Here is a 12,270-nt window from a genome sequence, read left to right as displayed (position 1 = left end):
ATCTAACCTACCTATGTATTTTTCGTATATCATTTTCCATTGATTTATTCAGATATCTAGATCAGCTTCTCCATATTGTTGTATAAGCTGTATTTTCTCTTATAGTTTTATATTTTATAATTTTAATAGACTTATATTTTTATAAAACATGCAACTGCTTAAATGAAATTTCTTTCCTTATTTTATTCAACAAAGTGATTATATTGATACATATTAATAAAGCATAAATCCATCCAAAGTGTGCAGTTATCCAGTGTAATCACATATTTGTACATTCATCACTTCATGCTTAGAGCAGTTTCATTATTCCAAAATAATAATAACAAATGAGCAAAACTCATCACTTTTTGATCTCTCTGTAATTCCCCTGCTGTATGTAACTGCTATTTTGTTTCCTTCTCTCTAGTACATGTGTATTTATATTTTGTAAAAAGTCTTAAATATACAATATCACCCATACTCACATTTTACATGAGTTTTGCCATTATAATATTTTATTTTTTATTCATATTTAATTCACCCCAGTAGAATTTAATCTTGACCACAACTTAATGCATTTCTTGAATCTCCACTTCCAACACAGGGCTATGCTGAGAACATAATGTATACATTTTGAATAGATAAATAATTGACTGTGGTGAAACAAGTATTCTGCTCCAAGGACTATGCTGAGGCTTCAGAACACAGTAGGAAAAACATTGCATATATCCTTTTCCACATAGAATTTAAATCATTCTGGTGTATGTTTACTGGATCATTTCTGAACATAATCAATCACTGTGGAAACCAATTTCTTCCCATTTAGGATACAGAGGATTGTGAGTCTTTGCTGCATGGGTAGAAACAATCAGTGGTTCTCATTAAACTGGGCAAAAGGTCAAGTGTTCCATCTTTCTGTTGAAATATTATTAATGATCTGATTTCAAGGTATTTCTACATTGTTTACCTTCATTCTTTGGTAACCTGCCATGTACATCATGATCGTACTGTGTTATTATCACAACTGAAAGTCTAGGTAACATTTTTTTCACATAAACAGGATCTCAAGTCTGCAAATCAGATGTGCTTTCTCTGTTGGGACAAGAAGTGTACACAGAAGGAATAGGATTTCCTCAATACCAGAGTGCAGGTGAGCTCTTATGAACCTATGCATCAGAAGAGGGGTCTCATGTTATACTGAGTATGTGCTTGAATATATTGACTTCAGGATTCCTTGAGTGGGTTATGATTTCTTCAGGTTTCCTTACATGAGTTATGATTTCTGAAATGTGGCTGAGTATATTGTGGAAATGTTCATTACATCTGTTTATCCCATACACTTCTCAAGTGCTATTCAAGTGTCATTGGCTTGGCGATAGGGATATTCATTTGAAAGTGCAATTAAACTTTCACAAGATCTTGTCTTGGTCTTATTTTTGGAAAATTTCCCTTCTATTTTTATGTCCCTTAATCTCAGCTTCTTTTCTAAAATTCCATGCCTGAAAATCTTTTCTGATTATAATATCCTATAATGTTTTCTTATGCCTAGAGTATTCATCAATTGGATATTCTTTCCCAGATAATTGTGAATGTTGGAAACACTGAAAGGAATAGTTGGAATGTTACAAAATTTTCCTCCTCCTAATATTACTCTAACAATTTATTCTTTTTATATTACTATTGGGAGGAAAGGTGCCTTTAAAACATGGGAAATGATGGAAGTGATATCCAACCAACCTATTTCTATGAAAGACACTTCAAGAACCACGTCGTTGGTAAGTTACATTGTATGAACCCTAGTAATCCAAATAGATTACCATGGATGGAATAAATTAGGAATTCAGTAAAGTCACAAAAGTGTAATTAATTTTGGGATTAACTGCCAATCCAGGAAAATCTGTGATATTTGAAATTAGTGAAAAATTAACCTAAAATAAAACTAACCTGAGATTATATTTAAAAAATAATTTTTGCCTAAAGAGTTTTCACATATATAATCTTGGAAACATCACAAAGCTCAAAATTGATGAGATAATTATGCAATTAGATTGATATAATAGAGTAAATCTGTTTGTATGGAGTAGAATAATGTGCATATGAAAATAACAAGGAAAATAATTTGATTGGAGACTATCACTAGTGGGTTACTCTAGATTTCAAATGAACAGAAATTAAGTAATTTATGTATATGGAGAAATGTTTTACAATCTCTAATGTATTTCCCCATTGCAGAGATCTCAAACACAAAAGAATTCCTTCCGAAGTAATTATTTGCAAAAAGATTCTTCTGACACATCCATAGTGACCCAACATGCATTAATTCACAACAAGCCTCTTCCAACAGTCCTTAGTGACTGCTTATCTTTTAATCAACATAAGCATATTCACTCTAAAAGTAAATCAGATGAATGTCAACAAAGTGCTAAAACCTCTATACAGCTCTCTGACCTCAGACAATACAAGGGAAGTCACATTGGAGAGAAACCCCACAAATGTCATCTATGTGGGAAAGCCTTCAGTCATTCTGCAGCCCTTAAAAATCATAGGAGAACTCACACTGGAAAAAAATCTCATAAATGGCACCTATGTGGGAAAGCATCCAGTAGCTATTCTTATCTTAAACAACATGAGATAACTCACACTGGAGAGAAACCCTATGAATGTCACCTATGTGGGAAAACAATCAGTCAATATTCTTATCTTAAAAGACATGAGAGAACTCACACTGGAGAGAAACCCTATGGATGCCATCATTGTGGGAAAGCCTTCATTGACTCCTCTGCCCTTAAAAAACACGAGAGAATTCACACTGGAGAGAAGCCCTATGGATGCTGTCATTGTGGGAAAGCCTTCATTGACTCCTCTGCCCTTAAAAAACATGAGAGAACTCACACTGGAGAGAAACCCTATGAATGCCATCTTTGTGGGAAAGCCTTCAATAAATCCTCTAACCTTAAAAAACATGAGAGAACTCACACTGGAGAGAAACCTTATGGATGCCATCTTTGTGGGAAAGCCTTCAGTCAATCCTCTGCCCTTAAAACTCATGAGAGAACTCACACTGGAGAGAAACCCCATGAATGTCACTTATGTGGGAAAACATTCAGTCAATACTCTTATCTTAAAAGTCATGAGAGAACTCACACTGGAGAGAAACCTTATGAATGCCATCTTTGTGGGAAAGCCTTCACTGACTCCAGTGCCCTTAAAAATCATGAGAGAACTCACACTGGAAAGAAACCATATGAATGTCATCTTTGTGGGAAAGCCTTCAGTCAATCCTCTAACCTTAAAAAACATGAGAGAACTCACACTGGAGAGAAACCTTATGAATGCCATCTTTGTGGGAAAGCTTTTGGTCTCTCCTCTGCCCTTAAAACTCATGAGAGAACTCACACTGGAGAGAAACCCTATGAATGCCATCAGTGTGGGAAATCCTTCAGTCACTGTACTACCCTTAAACAACATGAGAGAACTCACACTGGAGAGAAACCATATGAATGCCATCTTTGTGGGAAGGCCTTCAATCAAGCCACTAACCTTAAAAAACATGAGAGAACTCACACTGGAGAGAAACACCATTAATGTCACCTATGTGGGAAAGCATTCAGTAGATAAGTTAAAAAACATGAGAGAACTCACACTGGAGAGAAACCCTATGAATGCTATCTTTGTGGACAAGTCTTCAATCATGTCAACCTGACAAACAGGAGAGAACTCACACTGGGGGGAAACCATATCTTCTATATGAGAAATAATTTTTCTAACCTTAAACAACATGAGATTATTCTAACTCAAGAAAACTCCTATGAGTTTCAACAATATGAGAAAGCCTTCAGTCAATATTCTGACAAATGAATTGAAATAACATGCAAGGTAAAGCTCTTGGATATGAAAGGTACTTCAGCAATAGATTTAATTTTTAAACAATGGAGAACACACATATTGAAGAAACACTATATTTGTAGTCAGTTTGTAAGTTCCTATAGCCAACTGCAGATACCTAAAGACATTCATACAAGAGGGAATCCATATGCATGTTGTAGCAGTTTGATATGGTTATGAATTCCAAAAATAGATATTGGATTATGTTTCTAATACGACCTGTACCTGGGTGTGATTAAGTGATGACTAGGACTTTCGTTGGACCATGTCATTAGGGCATTGAATTCCCACACTGTAGTGGGTAGGGACTCCCAGAGAAAAGGCATGGCAAAGGACAGAGTTGAGGGTTTTTGATCTTTGAGTTTCGATATTGGAGTTTGATGCTGAAGTCTTAAGCTGGAGCCCCAGGAAGTAAGCACACACAGGAAAGAGAAGCAATCCATCAGAAGAAAGGAACCTTGAACTCAGAGAGAAGCAAGACCATGGAAGGGAGGAATTCAGGAAGCCTGAACTTCACAGTTGTCAGCAGCCATCTTGCTCCAACACATGAAAATAGACTTGGGTGAGGAAAGTCACATATGCTTTATGGTCTGGTATCTGTAAGCTCCTACCCCAAATAAATACACTTTATTAAAACCAAACAATTTCTGGTATTTTTTATCAGCACACCTTTGGCTAATACAGAATTTGGTACAGGGGAGTGGAGAGGTGCTTTTGCAAATATCAGAATAATGGAATGGTTCTATAAATGAATAAGGGGTATTTTTTGGAAGAATTGTGAGATGCTTGGATGAAAAGACCTACAGTGCTTTGAAGAGACTGTTGACCACAATATGGGTGCTATACAGACTTTTTATGATGTCTTAGAAGCAAATGTTGAACTAATATTGTAAATTAGAAGAAAGGTGATCTATATTTTAAAATTGCAGAGAACTTAGCAAGGATAAGTCCTTTTGGTTTATTGAAGGCAGGCTTTGAAATATGTGAGCCTTGGAATTTAGCTGAAGAAATTTCCAAAAGAAATGCAGAGAATGTGGCTTTGGTTCTTCTTGAAGCTTATAGCAAACTGCTAGATGAGAGAGATATACTGAGTATTGAACTGTCAGGCACAAAGAAAACAGAAATTGATTCTGGAAATGCCAAGCCTTTTGAAATCAAGCTCCCAGATGAAAGTGCCCCATTGGAGGACTTAACTAAACCTGGAATTGGTAAATCAAGATTGAAGGTGCAATTATCTAGGAAAGACATATGGAAAGTCTTACTCTCTGATGACTTGGACCATTGTTTCTTGAATGCAAAACCAACAAGGTTTTTGAGAGAGCTATATGAACAAAACCACTGTCAGCCTGGAATAAAAAGGACATAGAAAGGAGAGATTGAAGGACAAACAGGTTTAAGAGGTAAACTATGGAATCTGAGATCTGAAATTAAGATATCACCTTGGTCCAAAAGGATCCCCATCCATGTGTACAGAGAGGATGAGTTTGCCCCAGCAGTTGAATAGGGGTGGATGTTTCACTCAATATTCTGGGAGAATTTTGCTACCCCAGAGTACAGAGAGGGTGGAGCACATTCCCCAAGGATTAGGGTGGTTATCATCAGCACCCCACAGTTCTGGGAGGGTGAACCTTTCCCTGAAAGTTTGGGGAAGCCAGGTGGTCAACTCATTGCTCTGAGAGGGTGGAGCCTGTTTGCCAAATGTTAGGAGAGATGTTGTCTTCACATCATTGTACTAGGGAAGTTAAGAATCTAACCCAAAGTTTGGGTAAGTTATGGCAATAACCCAAATATTTTTGGAGGAAGAGGTCTGTACCTTGGTTTTTTGCTTGAAGAGGGTGAAACAAAGAAAATGGCCATTGGGCAAGTCAGTGGAAAGGGTGGTCCCCATAAGGCACCAAGGAGAAGAAACCATCATCTAAAAATGACTCAGAATGAAATCAAATGGAGGATGCCCTGTAGATTTACTGAAATGTAGAGGACCAGTGATTCATGTTTCCCTCCAGATTTCTCCTTACTGTAATGAAAATGTTTATCCTTTGTCCGTTTGTGAAATGGAAAGTGATAAATTATTTTGTAAGCTTCAGAGGTCTATAGAAGACAGGACTTTGCCCCTAGACAAACTGTATTTGCTTAAATGGATTGTAATTGTGATTTAGTACTTTCATTATTACTGATTTAAGTTTTTTTCAAATATTGTAATGTGTTTTTGAATTCACAGGGTGGAGTGTAGCAGTTCGATTTGTTAATGAATTGCAAAACTAGGTATTGGATTATGTTTGTAATCTGATCTGTACCTGGGCATGGTTAAGTTATGATTAAGGCTTTAATTTGGCCACATCATTAGTGCATTTTGTCTTAGTGGGTGGGATTCCCAGATAAAAGCCATGGCAAAGGACAGATTTGAGGGTTTTGATGTTGGAGTTTTGGTGTTGGAGTCTGATGCTGAAATCTTAAGCTGGAGCCCTGGGAAGTAAGCACACACAGGAAACAGTAGCAAGCCCTGGGAAGAAAGGAGCCTTAAACCCAGAGAGAAGCAATTCCCTGGAAAGGAGGAACTCAGGAAGCCTGAACGCTTGTAGCCATCAGCAGCCATTTTGCTCCAACACATGAAAATAGGCTTTGGTGAGGAAAGTAACTTAGCTTTATGAGCTGGTATCTGTAACTCATACCCCAAATAAATACCTTTTATAAAAACCAACCAATCTGTGGTATTTTGCATCAGCACCCATTTAGCTAATATACATGTTATCTGTGTAGCGAAGTCCTTAGTAGGCATTCCACATGAGAGAACTCATATGTAAGTATAATGTGTTTGGAGAGTCCTCATCTCACACTCCAACTCATAAGCTCAATAGGGAAATCATATGTAAGGGTTTCTATACCTGTATTCAGTGTAGGATTGCCTTAATTATCATTTAATCCTTTAAGTATAATGAATGAACTCTACAAGAGTGAAATTTTATGTATAAACCCTGTGCACTCTAATTCAGTCAAATCCAAGCCCTGATGTGCTAAAGGAAACACAGTTTAAGAAAAACCATGAAATCTAGAAATAAGGAGAAGAGTTTATTAGGAAGATGAAATACTTTGTGGAATTTCCAGAAAATTCATGGTTGAGAATGTCTTCAATGAAAAATGGGAAATAATTTATTCAGAGATTGGAGTGATTGGGTGCATCAGTAATTATGTTTCTGTCAGGGTTGTAGTCTGATGGGTTTCAACAAATTGTTGGGTATCTGAGGACTGATTTTATGGATCTTAGTGATGGTAATGTTATAGGTTTGAGGATAGAGGAAGTGTGAAGTCTGTGATTTGGGGTTTCTTCTAAGGTTAATGAATTTATTTCTCTGGTTGCCTCTCGTGTCAGTGATTCAATATCTGGAGAGTTGGAACAGATAAGGTCACTTTGTTCTTGGACTTATAGGAAACAATAGTTCACCTAAGTGACCAGAATATTTATCTTTTGGTGTGAGAAGCATGTACACTCCAGGACATTGGGCCAAGCAGAGGTCCAGATCATTCACTGTCCCTTGCTAATTTCTCAGGAGGGAGTATCAGTCAAAATGCCTAGAAAAATAACATTATGCTAGTTGACATTTGGAAATCCCATTCTTGACATTATTTAAAAATTAATATCTAGAGCATGAAATATGGAAAAGTTACACCTAATTTTATACATAGTTTTAAAGACTGCTGATATATTAGGTTTCATTTCTTAAGATTTGAACCACAGTGTTATTCAAGTATGGCATGAGAGGAACACAGGTGTAGGGTGTTTGATGGAAGACACATGGTTGGGAGGAAGTTCTCCAGGGCATGTACATAGTGTAATAAAAATGCTCAGATATTCATTGGCTATTTTCATAGTGGCTACAGTTACAAATGACAACTGAGGAAGTGCTGAGTTCCTAGCCAGTGGAGTTCTGTCACATTACCCAAAGAAACAGCAAAAATTCCCCAAGTACAAAGGCAAAGACCAGTGAAGAAGGATAGTCCAATGATGAGCCCTTGATACTGATGACTATGCTTATGAGCCTGTGTGCCTGAAATTTGAACTAGGCCTAGAGTTGCAGGGTGCCTAAGAGTTACCTCCTGAGAGCCTCCATGTTGCTCAAATGTGACCATTCTCTAACCCCAAATCACCATGTCAATGCATTACCTACCCCCAGCATGGGACATGACTCCCAGAATGAGCGTCCCTGGTGCAAAGGGATTACTACCATTCACTGGCTGGTGATGCATCTAGAAAAAGGCCTTGAGCAAAAGGGGAACTGGGAAAGACAAATGAGTTTATATGGCTGAGTCTTCAAAAAAGAGGAGGTCATCAGAGGAGTCATGCTTAGGCACATCTCAGCAGGAACCCAGAGACAGCCAAGGTAGATACTAACCCAGGTACTGGTGTTCCTGAGGGCTATGGAGACACACACGTTCTATGGTCATGGAAGATGGCTCTGGAGTTCAGTGCCTTGTCAGTGGGCCCAACTTTGGAATTTGTGTTCCTGAGTGTGATGGGGTTTGACTCAGATGTGATCCTTCTACACATGCCTCTTCTGTCACTTTTGAACCTGTGGTTGGTGCTGGGGTTGGTGTATATTCAGGAGACTTGAATCTTGGGCTGTCCATTTGCAACTTGGGCCCTGAGCCTCAGCGGTTTTGCTACTCCTACACTCTGGTTTGTTGTACTTAACCATGTCAGCTAACAGGGAGGTGAAATTGGTCAACCACCACACCTGGGGCCCAAGAGAGTCTACAAGTGCATGCAGGAAAATCACATCAATCAACCATATGGGATCAAAGACCCCTCTTTATTTAGAGGTGGAGTGGACATCACCATCCCAGGGTCCACAGGGTTGGAGGAATAAAATATGGATTATCATGGACTTACTGGTATATCACTATAGAACTATTTTGACTATCAATGGAGGAAATTGTAGCATTGATGTGGAGATAGTTGCCATGGTAGTTGCTGAGGGCAGGGAGAGGGAAAAAGACATGTGATGTGGGGGCATTTTCAGGACTTGGATTTGTCATAAATGATATTGCAGGGACAGATGCTGGACATTATATATACTGCCATAACCCACTGAGTGGACTGGGGGAAAATGTAAACTACAATGTCAACTATAATCCATGTGGTGCAACACTGCTCCAAAATGTATTCAAATGCAATGAATGTGCCACAATGATGAAAGAGATTGTTGATGTGGGAAGAGTGGGATGAGGTAGGATGTGGGGTATATGGTAACCTCATATTTTTTAATGTAACATTTTTAATGTAACATATAGATATAATGCCAGATGGATTCAGCTTGGCTGATCCATCAGTGAACTAGCACTCAACCTCAGCTGTCACCAGGGTGCCAATGCAGGGAGGGTAAGACCTTTAGTATTGCATCTGGATTATTCCTAATGGGGGCCTCACCACCCATTGGTACAAGTATATCACATCCTGGGGCACATGACAATCATGGTCCTGAATTTACCCCCTTATCAATTTTAAATATGTAAATAAGTTTATAAATATATAAAATAATATAAATAAAATTTATAAATTTAACAATTTATATTTGATGATACCCTGTCATTGGGCAATGCCTGAGTAAGTATTCTTGTTACCCATGACCTGGCATGAGATGGGGTTTTCTAGGCTCAGCAATACCTAAAATCTCTTGGTACCCCATTTCCAACAAGGTCAAAGAGCACACAGCATTCCCTTTTGAAGGTGTAGTGCTGGCTCTCCCACAAACAAAATCTGCTGCAAGTTATGCAAGGTCTTTATTCCACCAGAAAGGCAGATATAATGCAAGGAGGTGTGAGCACACTTGGGGTACTTAGTCTGTAAGTACACCCCCAAACACAATGGACAGAATTTTTTGTGATGGAGAACATACAATTTTAGTCATGCCTGGAATGTGCTGTGGTGCAGGATATATTTGTATAGAAACTCCATAAATTTTAAGCACTAATTATGGACTAACTATCCTCACCCTGTCCCCTGGTAAGCTATGTTATATATTTTGCATCTATGACTGTGATTATTGTAATTATTTCATATCACTTAATTCGCACTATATTTTCACTTTTGAATCTTCCTTATTTCACAACATGATATCTTGGGTGCATATATGTTGCAAGTATCAGAACTTCATTCCTTTTTCAATGCTTGAAAATATTCCATTGTGTATATATAATATGTTTTATTATGCACTCATTGGTTAATGGGCATGAGTTGCTTCTATCTTTTAATGCCACTATGAATATCAGTGTGCAAATATCTGAGCTGCTGCTTTTAATTCTTTGGGGTATATACCTAGCATTTGGATTGTCAATTCACATGCTAGGTCAATACTTAGTTTTCTTATGAACCACCAAATTGTTTTCTACATTGGAAGCACCATTTTTTTATTGCCACCAGCAATGAATGAGTGTTCCTATTTCTGCATATCCTCCCCAAAACTCACTGTTTTTTAAATAGCATCATTTCTAATGAGTGTGAAAGAATATCTTGTTGTTTTGATTTGCATTTCCCAGATGACTAATGATGTTGAGCATCTTTTCATGTTCTTTCTATTTCTATGTCTTCATTGGAGAGATATCTATTTAAATCTTTTACCCAGTTTTTCAACTGAGGTGCTGGTCTTATTTTTCTTATCTTAGAAGATTTCATTATATATACTGGATATTAAATTGAGATACATGTGTTCATAGGATCCATCTAGGGCCCTATTATGTTTGAGAAAGTATGGTAGTGATCTCTCCTTTTCATTTGTATTTTCATTATTTGTATCTTCTCTTTTCTACTTTGTCAGTTAACTAAATGTTTATTTTATCTTTACAAATAATCAACTTATGGTTTTATGAGTGCTTTACTGTTTTCTTGTTTTCTATTTCATTTATCTCTGCTCTTATCTTTGTCATTTTGGTTTAGTCTGATTACCTTCTCATTCTTGGGGTTTTGATATTAGCTCACTGATTTGAAATTTCTTTAATTTTAATATCATCAAGTAGAATTATAAATTTTTCTCTCTCAGCACTGCATTCACTATGTCTGAAAAGTTTTGGCATGATGTATTTTTCATTTCATTCACCTCAAGTTATTTTCTAATTATTGCACTGATTTCCTCTTTATCCCATTGGTAGTTTAAGATTATATTGCTTAATTTACATTTATTTGTGAATTTCCTATTTCTTCCTCTGAAATTAATTTCTAGCTTCATTCTGTCATAGTTTAAGAATATAGAGTATATGATTTTGATACTTTTTATGTATTTAGACTTGTTCTGTTACCCAACATATAATGTATCCTGGAGAATAATTCATGTGCCCTTGAGGAGAATATGGACTTTTTGTCAGGTGCAGTCAGGGTTCTATATATGTCTCTTAGTTCCAGTTGGTTGAGCATATCATTCAAGGTGTGTATTTCCTTATTAATCTTCTCACCAGATGTTCTATCCCTTAATGAGAGTGATGTAGTAAATTCTCCTACTATTAATGTAGAGCTGTCAATTTTTCTCTTCAAGTATGTCAGTATTTTCTTCATAAATTTTTGGGCTCTTCTCTTAGGTACACATGTATTCAGAATTTTTACACTACCCTATTGAATTGTCTCTTTTCTCAGTATGAAATGACATCTTTGTCAATCATATATGCTTTTGTTTTAAAGAATATTACATCCGGTATTAATATAGCCACCTCAGCTCTCTATTGGTAACAACTTGTATGTTCATTTTTCCCATCCTTTCACCCTCAACAAGTTTGTATTTTGTATTTATGATGTTTCTTGTAGTCAACACATAGGTGAGTCATTTTTTTAAATTCACTCATCTATCTCTACCATTTGACTGAAAAATCCATTCCATTTATGGATAAAAGCACTACTGATAAGGAAGCCCTATTTGTATTGTACTCTTTAGTTTCACACTCTATGTGTTAACATTTAAAATGTTATTCCTGGGATTTATGCCCATGGGTGTATTTTTTTCTGATTTTCTAACCAGCTGGTAAGAAGACAAAGATTTTCTTGAGTCTTAGCCCTCCTATCTGGAAGGTCTGCCTAAGGCAAATGCAGTGTGCAGGGTTTTCACTGTCTTTCTCAGCCTCTGTCTTGTCCTCTGCTTTTGTTGGTTAGTTGTTTTGGGGTTCCACTGTTTACAGGAGTTTGGCTATATACTTTTTACTAGGATACAGACCTCCCTCTCCTGAATAATTGAAGCTGGAATATCTTTCTCTGAGACTCTCTTCCTCTGTGGTTGTCTACACCACTTTCATTGTCTCATGCAGCTTTTGCCTAGCATGGAAATTCTGGTGGGAATGCCACTGTGGTGATATATTTCCCTTTTTGTTCCTTCCCAGCCATAACAGGGCCAGGAACCAATGAAGGGGTTCATTGTGTCTTGTGGAGGAGGA

At 37.2% G+C, this 12,270-nt stretch overlaps 1 protein-coding gene across 1 annotated transcript; it reads left to right on the top strand.

Annotated features, from left to right (window-relative positions):
- Positions 1–1,691: 1,691 nt before the first annotated feature.
- On the top strand, positions 1,692–4,482 carry LOC131273029 (zinc finger protein 709-like). The gene is made up of 2 exons (XM_071209685.1): positions 1,692–1,754; positions 2,212–4,482. Exons 1-2 carry the CDS (start codon positions 1,692–1,694, stop codon positions 3,562–3,564), a joined length of 1,416 nt encoding a protein of 471 aa, XP_071065786.1. The 3' UTR covers positions 3,565–4,482.
- Positions 4,483–12,270: the final 7,788 nt, after the last annotated feature.

Source organism: Dasypus novemcinctus, chromosome 19 (assembly GCF_030445035.2).
Source record: "Dasypus novemcinctus isolate mDasNov1 chromosome 19, mDasNov1.1.hap2, whole genome shotgun sequence".
Classification (NCBI taxonomy): Eukaryota; Metazoa; Chordata; class Mammalia; order Cingulata; family Dasypodidae; genus Dasypus; species Dasypus novemcinctus.
This window is presented reverse-complemented; position numbering and strand designations above follow the sequence as displayed.

Coding starts and splice junctions, on each gene's coding strand:
- LOC131273029 (XM_071209685.1), top strand. CDS start 1,692: ATGATGGAAGTGATATCCAACCAACCTATTTCTATGAAAGACACTTCA. Junction 1,755..2,211: donor CTTCAAGAACCACGTCGTTG/GTAAGTTACATT, acceptor TCCCCATTGCAG/AGATCTCAAACACAAAAGAA.